Consider the following 15,264-nt stretch of genomic DNA (forward strand, 5'->3'; position numbering starts at 1 on the left):
GCTACCCGGGTATGCCGTTTTAAACCTCTATCTGGGAAAAGCAATCGGAAATCTTAAAATTAAAGCCAATAAGCCTCGGAAACGCCATGAAGAAAACTTTCATTGCAACATGTCACCACCTCCGACGTCCGCTTCGCAGCCCTCTAATTCATTGCTATTCTCTCATGCAAAGAGGGACTTGGCGTCAAAACTATTTCGCTTGATCTTTGCCTCATTGTTTGTCCGGAGGCCCAGGTTATCTCTCTTGACCAAAAGCTCGCGCTCCCGGTCTGTGCGGTCGCTGTGTCGCTCAGATTTCTGCTTCCGCAGGTCGGAGCGCACCTGGTTGGGCGACACAAACTGCTTGTTTTCGTAGATGATTGGGCCACCAAACGAACCTTCCTGGATGACGATGGGCGTCAGAACAAAGCGGGGGCCAATCTCGACAAGGTCAATATTGCTCTCCTTGGAATCCTTCGACCTGGACTTGCTGCTGGCCGCGTCCTCATCAGAATCAGCACCCGCTGCCACTCTGCTGGCCTCTACCTCGTTGATCTGGTAGTTGCGTACCCACACCTTTCCGTCGGTGATTGTGAAGCCCATGACGTGGTCGATAAACGGCTTCGAGCGCCGCGCTCCTTGTGGGACGCCAAAGATGTGAAGGAAGAGCTCCTTGAGGAGTTGCAGGTGTGGCTCTTGGTCGAAAGCGGTGTCGAAAGAAAGAATCGGGCGAGAGCCCTTGAGACAGTTTCCGGTGAAGTGAAGTTCTTCCATTGTGTGCACTACGCCAGACGGTTAGCATCGGTCAGATTTAGCTGTGGGAGCAGGAGGGTATAACGTTTGAGTACTCACGGTTCTGTACATGCATCTTCACCGTCGGGCCGTTGGGAACCTTGCTCATCCACATATAAAGATCCTTCCCCTTGCGCGCCTCGAAAAACAGCGTGTTATTGCAGTTGTAGAGCTCGGCTAGTTCGTTGAGCTGGAACAGCTTCGACTTCGAGTCGAACTTGACGTCTTTGCGGCCATGGGGCATCATTGCGGCGAGGTCGTTCATGAGGTGACGGTGTCTGCTCAGGTTAGACTGTATTTAATTTTGGCTCCTTTATGCGACCGGATTATGTCTCTGTCCTGTCTGCCTCTCTGGAAATACGAACCTGTATGTCACGCCTCGTGAGGACAGGATCAGCACGCGCTGGCGGTTCTTCTTGCGAGCGTCGCTCTGAGCGTCGCTCTTCTCGCCATTGGCCCTGGCCAAAGATTTGTACACGGCAGCCATTTTGGTCGATTATTCGGGTGGGAGGTCAGAGGGTTGTTGTTTGGGAAGTATTTCGATTTTGTCTACCAGTGACAGAACAAGGCTCCAGAGTCGTATAGTGCTGTAGTAATTTGTCGCCATTTTTTTACTGCTAAACTTTTTTTTTCTTTTTGGCGGCAGGATTAAATTACACTAGTTCATTAAAGGAAAGCGGTCAGCAAAACTATTCCCATATACATGCATGGCTTAATTGCATACCGGGTATTTACATATTACGAAGTATTACCCTTGAAAAACCACGTCGCACCCTTGTCTTCTTAACATTTAATGGCTATTTCATCATAAACTGATGCTTTGACTTTCTACCCCATTACTGGAAGAGCGGACACGAAAGGAGAATATGCATGTGAAGAGGGAACAAAAACAGAAACCAACCTGACAAGAGAAATGAACGTCAAAGGCGAAGGGAAAGACAGAAAAACATGAACGGAAAGAGGTTAAAAAAATACCAGACATAAAAATGGCGACAACCGAGACCGCTCTCATAACGGGCAGCTTGTTGCGGCCACACACGCCCTTGTGCTGTCTTTTCTCGTCAGCCAATCCAACCGCTCGGTAGAGACGATAGATAATATGATGCACGTCATCTCCAGCAGATAACTCGCAGTACGCCACGGATCAAATTCTCATTCCTATGCCCAATTGCCCCGTTTCCAACATGACCGGCGTAAATTGTCGACCGTGAGCACTGTGCGCCCTCGCCGTAAATATCAGGAAGGGGCTTAGCAGCACTTGCCGCCCTTTCCTGAGGCGTCCTCAGCAGGCTTGCTGAGTGAAATGTTGGTGCCGGCGCCGATCGTGGCCTGGGCACCATCGCCGCTGTCGAGAGCCTTGCTGGAAACAATGCGGTAGATCTCTGAAAGTGTGCGACAGGATTAGTATTGGCAAACATAGGGCAGGCCAAAGAAAGAGAGGTGGTAACTCACCCGTCAGGATGTTCTGGAACGCGAGCTCAACATTGCTGGCGTCAAGGGCCGAGGTCTCAATAAACGAGAGGTGATTTTCGCCTGTTATGGTTAGTACCGAAACTGGGAAGTCCATCACGTTTGAGCTCAGGATTTAACATACTTGCGAAAGCCTTTGCTTCCTCTGTGGGAACAGCACGCAGGTGCCGCAAATCGCTCTTGTTTCCCACCAACATGATAACAATGTTTGCGTCGGCATGATCTCGCAGCTCTTTCAGCCACCGTGTAACGTTCTCGTAGGTCTGGTGCTTGCTGATATCGTAGACAAGCAGCGCACCAACAGCGCCGCGGTAGTAGGCAGAGGTGATGGCACGGTACCTCTCCTGGCCAGCGGTATCCCAGATTTGCGCCTTGATTGTCTTGGAATCAACCTGAATGGACCGGGTGGCAAACTCGACGCCGATCGTGGACTTGGAGTCCAGGTTGAACTCGTTGCGAGTGAAACGGCTCAGCAGGTTGGACTTGCCGACGCCTGAGTCTCCGATTAGGACGACTGGAAGAGTATGAAGAAAGAATGTTAGCGCCAGGTCCACAGGACGGCAAACAGACATGGCAGGCCGTGAAGCGAATTCTAGACGCAGCCCCGCCGTCCTCTGCCGATGTATCCGACGTCATCAGATGGGTTCTTCATGGTTCTCGCTTTGTATGTAACAGTTGTGGGGGTAAGTTGGTTCACCTTTAAAAAGGAACTGCACGATTCAGAGTTAGCAAAAGCGAACAAAAATCGTCACGTCGAAATGTCGTATGGTCGTGCATGGCCGGCAGCCTGGAATACAACCGCGACATGCATTGTCCGCGTGTTGGAGTAGGGAAGGGCGGTGGGAGTGTAGGAAAAGGGGCGCCTTCGAAGCGTGGAGCAAACCGAGGGATCTAGGGGAAGCAAAGGGAGGGGTTGTGCTGCTCACATCATATTCGTCGTTGGCCATGGTCGCTGTTATTCGTAAAGTAGTTTGATGAGATCAAAGGTCGTCAACGTTGGTCGCGCGGGCGTGGTCGTGAATGAAGCGAAGGATGGATTGGAGGGAGTGCGGTTGAAAATGCAATGGTGGATTGCGGATTGTGGATGTTCTAGCGGTGGTGAGGTTCGGCCTCTTTGCAGGAGAAATAGACGCAAGGGCTTGTTTGCTGTTGCTCTCGCTGCCAAGGGCTGGGTGCCTCCAGAACGCAAAGCTGAAGGGTGCTATTTTACAAGGCGCTTCAGTGCTAGTGCTATAACTAGCAGCCTGCAGGCAACAGAATTCTATGCCACGCACTCCGGGGAACAGATATGGGCCACTTTGTCGCTGAATTAGGGGTCGCTGGACTAGTTAGATGAGATAGTGGGCGGCCAAAACACCCCTTGTTCACGAGGAGATGCCCGTAACGGCGTCGCTTGATACGCCCCACTATGAACGATAGTTCTGGTGGGGCTGTAAAGTAAATGATCGCTTAAGTAAATAACAGCTGCTCCTTTTCGTAAGGAAACCGAGGGTCTTCCAAATTTACAGACCAAGTAATTTGATACCTTAATCCTAGCCGGCGACTTTATCTTCCGTTGCTCATTCGTTCGTATTTTCGGAAATTTTGATGCCGGGGCGATCTCTTGATATGCCGTAATACGCTGGGATGCTCAAAGCTGCCTCCTTAGCAAGGCTGCAGTTTCATTTTTGGCTCCTTTTAGTACGATATCTTACGTGTTTCTCATTTGCGTTAAGCCCATACACCCTTTGCTCAAGCACGTGCACTGTCAAGATCAAGTCAAAACAATCATCCCTCCTGCCATTTCATGCGGTGCAAAATCTCATTGTGTGTTTTATTGTCGTTTTGTTTTATGCACGACACCGGACAAAAATCAACAAAAGGGTTAGAGTCTCGTCCATATTACGCGTAGAGCTACTGTGGCCCAAAGACATCTGGTCAATATTTAACTTTTACTGCATCAATTTCCAAGAATTTGAGGCGGCTTATAAGCTTCCATGAGCTGACGAGCATTGCTGGGGGGCAAACCCGAATCCAAATCAACCATGGCACGCGACACGACTATCAAATACAACTTGGCAGACTCGGGTACCGACACAAGCACAAAAGCCGAGCAATCTGTCAGTGTCACAACAGACGACAGCGACGACAGTATCTCAGTCACGTCGACTCCATATGACTCGGAAGACCCGGACGCAGAGTATACTGTGGAGGACATTCTGGCACAGGATGACAACATGGATGGCGTCACGAAGTATCTCGTGAGATGGGCCAATTATCCACTTGAGAAGTGTACATGGGAGCCCGAGGAGAACATGGGTCCTGAATTGCTTACCGATATGTGGGAGGAGAAACGGAAGCAGCCGGACTACGAGCCGTTTGATCTCGACTTGTATTTTGGGGCTCTCGCAAAAAGGAACGACAGGCATCGTCGCCGAAATATGAAGCGGATAAGACGTGGCTTGCCTGAGACATATCCGTTTCTGGAAAGGGTTGAGGCGACTCTGAGAGAGTCCGCTGCGGAACAAGTCGATGAAGGTATTGCAGGTGCTGCTACGGCTGAAGCCGCACTATCCTCTGTTGCGGATGCACCTAGCACAACAGAAACGGAAATCGTGAATGGTGTTTATTTGCAGCTTACAGAACTCACCAACGATTATGACGACGATCTTGTTGTCCTAAACGACATCTCAACCCCGGCTGCGTTAAAGTCAACGAAGAAAAAGAAGAAGAAAACGAAGAAGAAGATTTTAACAAAGGACAAAGCTGACACTTCTCCGAAACTGCACTCCAAACACAAAAATGCAGTCGAGGCTGGCCCATCGCGCCCAACAAACCGGGTTACTACATCTCTGGCAGCGTCGGTTATCCTCGAAGGAAAATCAAAACGAAACGAGAAGCGGAAGTCCATAGACGGTGAAACGAATGCCAGTACGTCAGGTACCGCGAAAGACACTACGGGGCTGTCGGAAGCCGTTCATCGCATATCCAACCCACGGCCCTCGGGGCAGACTCTAAAAGAGTCCAGGGTACCGACAAACAAAGGGACGGTCTCCTCAAGTAAAGTGACGGAGACCTTGGAAACAGCTCCCCCAAACCCAAAATCTTTTTCGGCGCGGAGATCTGCAACGACACCCCAAGCGGCAGGTAATGCTTTCATCAGCGGCAAAAAGATCCGCACCCGGGCCAATCTCGCTACCGCTATGTCTGATCCCTCGAAGCCCCAACAACTTTTTACGAAGCGACGCACACTTCGCCAAGCCGAGATACTTGAGAGAGACAAAGTGGATGGTATCATAAAACCATCGCTGCTGTCTGGTCTCTTCCCCATCTCCCAGGGACCCCCTATCGCAACTGCTTCTTCAGCGAAAGTCGTGACCCGCGAAGACAATGTGCCTGATGAACCTCCTCCATTCAGTCCAGGTTTGGATCCAATCTCGATTGTGGAGCCGGGAAAAGGTGCATCACGATCGATCCTTACCACAAATCGGCCCCAAGGAGCTGTGCCCAAACGCAAGAAGTCCGTTCACTTTTCTGATCCAAGCGGTTACGGCAATTCGCCGTCCCCTAACCGCACCCGGTTAACATCGCCACCGGCAGTAGCTTTTGTTACTACAGACCATAATGACGACGACGGCGGCGGCGGCGTAGCTATGGACGTTGGACTCGGGAAGGTAGCGATACCAATGCCCGACCGACCCGTGACACTTCTATCAGGGTCGCAAAAAGTACCTGTGGAAGCTGTCTTCAGTGTTATGGCAGAATATCAGAGCTCTGAACTGCTTCTAGATGAGGTATTTGGGAATAATGTTTTACGTTTCGATTATTCTTGCCTAGCAGATACGCTCCTACAGCAACTGGGGGGCATTCGAGAAAGAAACATGTTGTCCGGTGACGTCAACGCAAGCTCACAGACAACACCCAGCAGCGAGAACTTGGACAATATAGGTCAGAGGCTGATGGTGATGAATTCTGGCCTCTTTCTTCTCAGGCCCATGTTTGCAATTTTGCTATATCCCACACGTTGCCAATATTGGAACGAGGAAAAGTTCGGCTTCCCTATTCCCGAGGCCGGACAAACAGCTGCGCCTCTTCGATATGTCGTGTTTAAAACATATTTCGACGGATCATGTTTTCTGCGACCTCCCAATGTTGCTGCTTGTGCAGTTAATATTTTACCGAACGTGGGCGAGAGGGAGCATCTTATGAAAGTGTTCAGTGGATTGGACCCTGGCTTATATTCCCGCCTATTTCCTCGCCGCAAGGAATCAGAAAAGACCAGAAAAAATATTTTTCTGGCATTCCCACCCTCGCTGTCTCCCAACATGCGACAACTGGCTCTCTGGGTACGTGCCAGGGATCCCAACTGTGCAATCTTCGATAGCTCGATTCCAGGAGCTTGGATGGCGTTCCGTGACAAAATCATTTTGGATTCGGATGACGGAGCGGTCGTTGTTCACGAACTCGTTCTAGACGCCATCCGCCGGTTTCCCGATTTCTATAGTCTTGTTTCTGCAGAGAACAGGGCCTGTAAATTTTGGGCACTGTCTCAGTCTGTTCTCTCACCACCGGTATTTTCCTCTGGAGGACAATATGACCTCGACGAGCCAGATGCTAATGGACGGGGCGAAAAGCTGATGAATTTCGGGAAATTCAACTGGACGCAGCTATTTCCTCACGGGCTGGCTATTTTCATTACACCAAGCTTTATCGTGTCTGAACCACGCCGCACATATGACCTCTTTCGATGGGTTTCTAATGCTCACCGAGCCGGCGACATACTCGTGACACTGGTAACTGCATGGGATATATGTGCTTTCCTCCGCTCCGTTGCAGAGGAAAGGGACCGGGAGCGGAACGAACGTCTCGGAGACAGGGCTAAAAAAGCGGGCTCGTATCGGAGAGATAATTCCGCTTCAACAGGAGATGTTGATAATGAAGTGGATTGCCACCTTCGCTATGAAACGTGCCTTCTGGCCGATGAGATTTGCGAAACTCCCGAGACAGCATTTTTTCTTCCTATTGCTTTCGCTGACAATGCCATTGACTGGAACGACGAACAAAGTCTTGTCAACTGGTTTGGGTGGTGGTCATTATCGCGTCTTGACCAGTACCGATTATTCCAAGTTGTAGGCACTGATATGGCACTGAAGTACAATCATTCGGGACTCGCAATACGCACGATTACGTTGCCTAACTTCGACCTAGAAACGGTTGCTGACCCGGATGTTGCGAAACAGCGAACAAATGAGAAGGTGGAATCGGTAGCCCGACCCTCTGATACAGGGAACTCGCCACATTCAATTTTATCCGAGGCCCAACCGCAGCTGTCGCTGCAGGCCCTCCGAAGCCGACGATTTCCCAATGACTCTCCGGGTGCCTTTACTGATCATTTGATGAATTCCAACATAGATGGCAGTTTTTGGAAATTATACGGCTTTGCCGTTTGGTGGCAGAATTCAGACGAGGCCTTCCGATCTGGTTCTTTGGATGCAAAACTACACACGATACGAGACTGGTTTTCTTTTATGTGGCCGTTCATCAACTCCAAGGTTCGAACTTACATTGGATTCTTTTACTTGACCGACGACTCGAGCGACAAGCTACGTATGGGGCACAGAGACAATTCCTCATTGCCAAGACATCCGTTTTTGGTCATATACCGTCCTCAGCTACCGCACTTGCAGCCTTTCAAAAAAACGGAGCTGATTTTCTGGGATCCCCGAGCCAAGAACAAGTTCCAAGGCCGAGATATGCTCCACGAGACAAGGGATTTGACTGCTGGACAACGCGCGGTGGTTGATTACGTCCGAGAGTTCGGTCCTCAAAAAAACAAAGAATTACCACTTAGTCGCATATACATCGGGGGCGAGCCCTGCAGACGAAAGGAATACAAGAAGTTCATTTTTTCGCCTATGAACGAGCTCGACGCGACTATGGAGTACTTGGATCACATGGCACGCGATATTAAGAACGTCGTGCCCTCGGCCCATAAATATCTCGAAGCTAAAGGCTATAGAGAGGTGCTGATGGTTGGCGATCCAAGGGAAGAAGGATTCGTTGAAAGTGAGAACGTCAAGGACATGACGGACACGAAGGGGAAAAGAGACAATACGAATATTGTTTTTCATGCACCGAGAGGTGAGCGGATGCGGCATATTGGATCTTCCAAATGTCGCAACCGCTTCTACGATGCTACACGGCAAGCGAGGATGAAAAATCCACGAGCGACAAAGATGGAGTTTGAGTATCGTCCTACAACAGAGTGGTATCGTGAACAAGTGGATGAGGGTCGTGGATACGACCACATTCGCGTTGACAGCTGGGAAGGCTTCTTCAAAACGTTCAAGGTTGGTACCACTGAATGACTACCGAAAATAATATAGGAATGGTAATATGCACTATCTGGGGGCAATCAAGGTTGGCCTAGTGGCCTAGTATTATTGTACAATTTTAAGACTGCTGCTGTTTGATTGGCCCCGGTCGTGAACCTTAACTTGATGAAGCTTCACCGTGCGGTTGGGAATGTTCGTGTCGTAAGCAACGCGCCCTTCACCCGCCGGATATTCTCCTTGGCTTTGCGAATCTCGTCATCGGGCTCGTTCCGTGTCGTAGTCACGTAGCCAGGGTACTTGCTGGAACTGCCGCTTGTGGAAATACTGCTTCCGTAGCCGTATATACTACTGCCAAAGCCGCCTCCATACGCATATGCAGGAGGGCGTGACAGCTTGTCAACGTCTTCGCGGAACACATCAACCGTCGTCTGAATCTCAGAAAGCACATCCGAAGGACCGGCCCATCCCTGACTCAAGCTACGAACCGACACTACCAAGTTAGATAGTCGCTCGGCTTGGTAGTAGCTCTGCGAGGGTTCGTTTGCAGAGTCCGCGGCCGGTGCATTCAACGATGTGGACGTCGATGGCACGGTAGAGTCCATGGTGACTTTTGGTGCCAAGTTCGGGCTTGGAGGCAGCGACGTCTGCACGCCAATGTCACGGTGGAACACTTCCGTCGGGTCATCATATGAGCCGCTGCTTTCGACGGTAGAAGCACCGTCGTCGTCTGCTAGTGTAGAGGCAGTAGCAAGAGAAGACCGAGCTGACGCACCGCTGTCTCTGGCCTTGGCGGCCTCGGGCACTTGAGACACGACCGTCTCGAGCTGTCCGAGAAGGCGGGTCAGATTGGTTGCTGCAGTATCGTGCAGCTCGGCGCGCGATTCGGTAAGAGTGTCAACCATGGGAGCAAGTACGAGGCGAGCTGTCGCATAGAGAAGCGACGAGACCGCGGCGCTGCCATAGAGAGCACCGAGGAAGACTTTGGGGGTCACGAGTGGTGGTGGCTGTGGCGGACGCGCCATGAACTCTGGGTATGTGACAATCGGGGGCCGAGAGGGCGTCTGTTCGGCCGAAGGGCCCCTGCTTTCTTGCGGCGTCACCGCAACTTCTGTCGTGGCAGCCGGCCCATCCTCTTCGGCCAACAGCTGGTCGATTTCTTTGGATGAGAGGCCTTTGCTGGCTAGGAAGGCGGCTTTGCGTGGTCGCGATTCGTGTTGCACGGTCTTATCTCGAAGGAAGATGCGGGCTTGCTCTAGGGTCGGCGGTAACGGTTCAGTCTGCGGGGAGGCTGGATTCGCTTCGGATTCGCCATCAGTGCTCACATGACTGGCTGCGTCGAAGGACGGCGATTCCTCTTGAGATGGTGCCGTTTCAGGATGTGTCGCGGAAACATTGTTTGCCGACTCTGCAATGCTTTCCGGGGGCGCCGACGGTATGGGGCGGTCTTTTGGATCGGAGTCGGCCATGGTTGTCGATTGCGACGTGTCCGAGGTAGAATTTGTGTTGCTAGAGATGAAAGGAAGATGCGAAGCATTTGTTCGCTACGCGGTGCTTTATTGGCAGGGTTGCGGCCGAGATGATTGTATTTGGCTGCAGTTGTTGCCTCGGCTTGCGGAGGCTTGTGCTGTGCTGGGATGCAGATTGGCCCCCATTGGTTGTGGGGCCGTTCCCGAAAGTTTGGGGACGGCGCACAGTTTCTGCCTGATATCTTAGGTGTTAAGATGGTCCCAAAGTGCCCTGTGCTAGTTTAGCTTTCTACGATATGGGCTTGGGATGAGGAGCAGGTCTCAACAGCCCGAATCTCGAAATTGAACACGCTCAAGTCTCGAAAAACACATTGCGCGTCACACGTCAGAAGAGCAAATTCGACCAGCGCATATCCTAAAGAATCCCAATCCGAGCAGTCTAACGACACAAGCGATATTACCACCATCTGGGCCATTCAAATCAAGCCAAGCAACGCACGCGTGCATCCAGCTTCATACATCGATAACCAAGCCATTGATGTTATATTTCCGCCAATTGAACAGTTAGACTGCCATTGGACCATTCAGAGCCCTGCGGTCACTGCCTCTTATGAAAGGTTGAAATCAAGCAGGGTTAAGCGCAAACCCCAGTTTCCCTGCCTTTGTGGAGTGTCGACTCTGGGTTGATACCTACGGAACAAACTCGCTCCTTTTCATTCTTTCTGGTGAGAAGTCCATCCCATTGCTGTTCAAGTCTCGCTCTGTACTCCAATTTGGCCTGTACTAGTAACGACGGTTGGTGACAGTGTCACAACCAGATGCTTTTACCTTTGCACCTTCGGTCACCTCATTTTCGCTTTCCCTCTACCTTTCCTTTCCTACGTCTGTTCGGGCTATATGGCTCTCCTATATCCCAGGTCGTACGTATGCAAATGCGATGCGGATCTTCGTTGTTTTGAAATGGCTTGCGACGTACGGCAGGACGTCAAAGAGCCGGACGTGTTCGCGGAGAAATGAGCAATTGGCTGGATGTCGATGCACGAATGCTCTCACTACCAGCGCGTCGTTGCACAAACGAACGAGTGCACTGAACTGGCGTTCCACTGGGGCCCGTCCTGGAAACAGACCGCGCTCTTATTCTCTTATCCATTTTGTGGATTATTGGGACATAACAGACGTATTATTCTGTGCCTTTTCCCTTGTCGTTGCTCCTTCATTTGGCCCCTATCATATTGCTTTACAACCAGCGGCAGTTACGCCTATCTCACGGCCGTTGCCCCACCCCTCCAACTAGGAGTCGCAGTTTGCTCTTTTGTCGTTCTCACCTGGGCATGCATTTGATCCCCTTTCTAGCCTCACGGCCTTTTCCTTCCGGGTTCGCCCTGCTTGCCTTGCACATACGCGTCATAACCTTCCACCCAATGTCGACAAAGTCGGTGCCACTAGCAGATTCTCTCATTTGCACTGCCCGGTTGACATTCTTTTGAGTGTTCATATCAATTCGCATATTATGGCATCGCGACCGCGTAGAACTGCGGCCCGACTCGCGTCTGTGGCAATTACTGACATGGCCGATAGCGACACCACAATGCCGTCACGATCAAGGCGGGGAGGCGATAGCCGGGCCACCGCGCGCGCGCCTTCGGCCGAATCCAACCTTTCGTCTGTTCGCGTGTCCAGTACTGCGAAGCGGCTCAAGAAGAGCAACGGCGCGACAGGCCGTGATCGATCCGAAAGCCACGATGTCATTCATAGCCGCCGGCCGACCCGCGGACCGAAGAAACGCTACATCGAGTCCGAGTCGAGCGACGACGATGACGCCGAAGGCGACGATGATGAGGAGGAGGACGAGGAAGAAGAGCAGAAGGATGAGATTCGCGTTGGCGCAAGCGATGTCGAGATGGACGCCGAGGGCGAAGCGGAAGACATGGACATCGACGCTGAAGGCGACGCAGATGACTTGCGCGACGAGGACGCCGAAGGCGATGTTGACATGGACTCTGTCCCTGCAATTACGGTGTCGAAGCCGCTAACGTCGGGAAGCACAAAGGCAAAGGCAGAAGCTGCAGCGGCCAAGGCTAAGCCTGCCATCAACAAGCGGGTATCTGCGGCAAGCGGCTCCGGCAGAAAGAGGGGCCGCGCAAACGATGACGAGGACGAAGAAGAAGACGAGGAGGAAGAAGAGGACGATGACGACGATGACGAAGAGCTCAGCGAAACTGAAAGCGTGCCTGAAGGCGCGATTAACGATTCTGTCGAGGTAGCGGGCGACGAGGACGCCGAAGGTGAAGACGATGACGAGGGCAATGTCGAAGGCGAGACAGAGATGGTGGCAGGTGATGATGAAGAGGATGCTGAGGGCGATGAGGATGATGAAGACGAAGACGACGACGACGACGACGACGACGATGACGACGACCAGCAAGATGCCGAGGGCGAAAGCGAGGGCGAAGACGGTGATGGGAGCCGCGACGGAACCCCCGACCTGACCAAAATGACGCGCCGGCAGCGTGCTCGTTTCGAGGAGACACCGCAGGAATATATGAAGCTGTCGGATGGTAAGTTGCATCGTACACCACAAGTGCCAGGCCCAGGAATGGCTTTTTTTTATAACCCCCCCCCCTGTCGGCCAGAAGCTAACGGACGTCCTGTGCAGAGGTGCAAGTGAAGAAGGTATTTACAGCGGAGGAACTAAGTATGCGGCGGCAGGAGATGGCGCGGAGACGTCGCAACCTCAGCGACAAGCGCAACGAAGAAGTCAAGGCCGAGACGATCAACAAGCTGCTCAAGCGTCAGGCGCCAAAGACAACGAAGAAGAACGCACAGGCCGACGACGAAGAGGGTGCTGCCGATGGATCTGGGCGTTCCGCAGCGATGTTCATCCGGTGGACCAGCAACAAGCAGGGCAACCGCGTGGGTGTTAAGAATGAGGTCTTGGACGGGCCCGCGGGAGCGCTGTTTGGCCCCCCACCGGCCGGCAGCAGGGCGGTACCGCAGAAGATGGTCGAAGAGGTGTCATAGCTGATTACGACGGGGCCAGTATTGGCTTGCCGCGTGAGAATACCAGACTCGACTCAGTTTCGACGGCACTGCAGGTCACTACTTTGGGCACTTCTTTCCGTTGTTCTACTGGTTTTATTGTATTACGATGGAGTACTTTTTGGTATAATATACAGGGCATTGGCACATGCGTATCTGGTCATTTTACAATCGCGAGCTTCGAATCGGACCTGGCACGTTTTGATTTTCAGCGAACGTTGCACGGAGTTTTCTTAGTAATGCTCCCCCGTTCGCAAGGTTCGAATTCTGACCGGCGGCAGACCAGTTGGCTCCTCATCTGCAAGTGTGACACTAGGCGACAATAGACAGGGGTAGCCGTGTTCTACAGTTGCAACGCACACCCAAAGAGACGCATGAGGCAGACTTGTGGTTGGAGTCGACACTTCGGAGCAATATGGAGTAGAACGAGCTTTCGCCGCACAATGGTAATCCAGACGCAGTTCGTAAACAATCGCTACTAAGTGAACAGGCAATGGCAGATTTATGCAAGTCAGCCTACAGTTCCCATTCGTCCACGGTGCTTGGGGCTGACTTCTCCAACTTGATAACTCTGGCCGTCAGCCGACGTAAGCCAAGCATCTGGATGGGACGGAAGCAGCCATGAGTCTGGAATAAAAAACCGCAGTACATTCGTGCGAGAACGGTCTTTGGCCAGGCTCTTCTCCGCTGTTTATGGTTCTGACAGGGTCTGGCACTGACTTGCTCTTTTGTTGCCTTTTTATTTTCATTACCGTCCCGTCGTGCTTCGGAGAAGCTGGAGATTGCATTCGGAGTTGGAGTTTGTCTGGGTCGGCTTTCGCCGTTGCTCATTCCACTATAATAGTGGGCGGGCCGCTTGGGCCAGACCATTTGATCACCCGTATTTTTCACCCACTAACGAAAGCAGAGACAAAAAACGAGTGAGAGAAAAGCGAGAAGAACATCACGGTTCTTACTTCCTCACCCACTAACCCCAGGCGTCAGTGTCTCAAATAACAAACCAAACCTCTCAACCCAACGTTTGTTCCTTTGTTCTCGCTCCTGCTGACGCCGCACAGTACTCCGTATTGTCGTGCATCGCCCCATTCCCCCTCCTGTTGTGCACAGAGACGGCTCGGAGTCCGTCCCTCGCCCCTATCGTCCCTTTTGTCCTTCATTTGCCACACAAAAAAACCTTGCCTGCCAGACAACCACCCGCCACAACAGCCCACTGACACTGGGCCCATCATCATGCTGTCCCCTGCAACCGAGAAAGGCGACTCTGGCGTGGACGCCGTCTATGGTGATATCGACGCAATGGACGGCGCCGGACTTGGCGAGGGCATAACACGTCTGGGCAATGGCTTGGCTGATGCGTGTAAGTTTCTGGTACAGCATTCTTTCGTTCTTGCATTCTTTCTTTTGTATCTCGTGTCTGTCCTCCGTATGCGTGCGTGACTTGTTCAATGCTTAATTTTCTTGCTGGCTTGCTTGCTTGCTCTTTCCCATCTTGGGCCTCTCGTCTTCTTGTCGCCGTTTCCTTCCCATTGTCGTTCAGCGTAGCGTTCTTGCCCTCGTATTCTTTACGGCCTCTTCTTTTTCCCTTTCAGTCCAATGCCCACTTGTGGTTGGTTCGTTCCCTTTTTCGTCGTTAAGTCTCCCCCTCCTTCCGCATACCGGCATGGTGTCTAGGGTCTCGAACTTGGCGACGCCAGTCGGGCCTCGCCCATCGTTTCCCCCTTCCTTTTTGGCTCTTCTTTCACATCGCATCCCCACTTGTGTCTGTTTTTCTTTTCGTCTTCTTGGTCCCACACATCAATCGTCCCTTGGACCGCATTTCTTTTCCTCCCATCGTCCACGTTACCCTACCTCTCTTCCCACACAAGTACACACAAGTACACACAATTCACGGTCTTTATCCCTTCGCCAAGACATCCCCTCTCCAACTGTTCACCCTGAATCAGCCACAACACCCCAGCCAGCTGCGCAGCTTGACGCTCCTCCGTCCTGTAGATCAATCCGCGCGCGACCAAGCACTGGGCGAACGACATAGATTGCATTGCGTATTGTCTGCCAGGCAATATCACATTCCGCCTGTCTATTGTGACGCTCTGGTCTCGTGGCCGCTTGGTCTTGCAGTCGGCCGGAAAACATCGTCGTTCCGTTTTCGCTCTTTTTTCTGGTTTTGGCATCGTTTTACTATTTGTTTTCTATCTCTTTTGGCC

At 51.9% G+C, this 15,264-nt stretch overlaps 5 protein-coding genes across 5 annotated transcripts; 2 read left to right on the forward strand and 3 right to left on the reverse strand.

Moving 5' to 3' along the window:
- Positions 1 to 162: 162 nt before the first annotated feature.
- On the reverse strand, positions 163 to 1,258 carry SPBR_04315 (ribosome biogenesis protein BRX1; the record flags this gene model as incomplete). The annotated part of the gene is made up of 3 exons (XM_040762598.1): positions 163 to 761; positions 832 to 1,049; positions 1,137 to 1,258. The coding sequence occupies 3 exons, from the start codon at positions 1,256 to 1,258 to the stop codon at positions 163 to 165; spliced, it is 939 nt and encodes a 312-aa protein (XP_040621515.1).
- A 761-nt stretch (positions 1,259 to 2,019) lies between these two features.
- On the reverse strand, positions 2,020 to 2,813 carry SPBR_04416 (Rab family, other; the record flags this gene model as incomplete). The annotated part of the gene is made up of 3 exons (XM_040762699.1): positions 2,020 to 2,153; positions 2,224 to 2,304; positions 2,366 to 2,813. The coding sequence occupies 3 exons, from the start codon at positions 2,811 to 2,813 to the stop codon at positions 2,020 to 2,022; spliced, it is 663 nt and encodes a 220-aa protein (XP_040621516.1).
- Positions 2,814 to 4,265: 1,452 nt separating this feature from the next.
- Positions 4,266 to 4,674, forward strand: SPBR_04508 (uncharacterized protein; the record flags this gene model as incomplete). Its single annotated transcript, XM_040762791.1, has 2 exons — positions 4,266 to 4,612; positions 4,668 to 4,674. 2 exons carry the CDS (start codon positions 4,266 to 4,268, stop codon positions 4,672 to 4,674), a joined length of 354 nt encoding a protein of 117 aa, XP_040621517.1.
- Positions 4,675 to 8,728: 4,054 nt separating this feature from the next.
- Positions 8,729 to 10,021, reverse strand: SPBR_04273 (peroxisomal membrane anchor; the record flags this gene model as incomplete). Its single annotated transcript, XM_040762556.1, has 1 exon — positions 8,729 to 10,021. One exon carries the CDS (start codon positions 10,019 to 10,021, stop codon positions 8,729 to 8,731), a length of 1,293 nt encoding a protein of 430 aa, XP_040621518.1.
- Positions 10,022 to 11,609: 1,588 nt separating this feature from the next.
- Positions 11,610 to 13,042, forward strand: SPBR_04245 (uncharacterized protein; the record flags this gene model as incomplete). The annotated part of the gene is made up of 2 exons (XM_040762528.1): positions 11,610 to 12,579; positions 12,705 to 13,042. 2 exons carry the CDS (start codon positions 11,610 to 11,612, stop codon positions 13,040 to 13,042), a joined length of 1,308 nt encoding a protein of 435 aa, XP_040621519.1.
- Positions 13,043 to 15,264: the final 2,222 nt, after the last annotated feature.

This window comes from Sporothrix brasiliensis (assembly GCF_000820605.1).
Source record: "Sporothrix brasiliensis 5110 chromosome Unknown Cont16, whole genome shotgun sequence".
NCBI lineage: Eukaryota > Fungi > Ascomycota > Sordariomycetes > Ophiostomatales > Ophiostomataceae > Sporothrix > Sporothrix brasiliensis.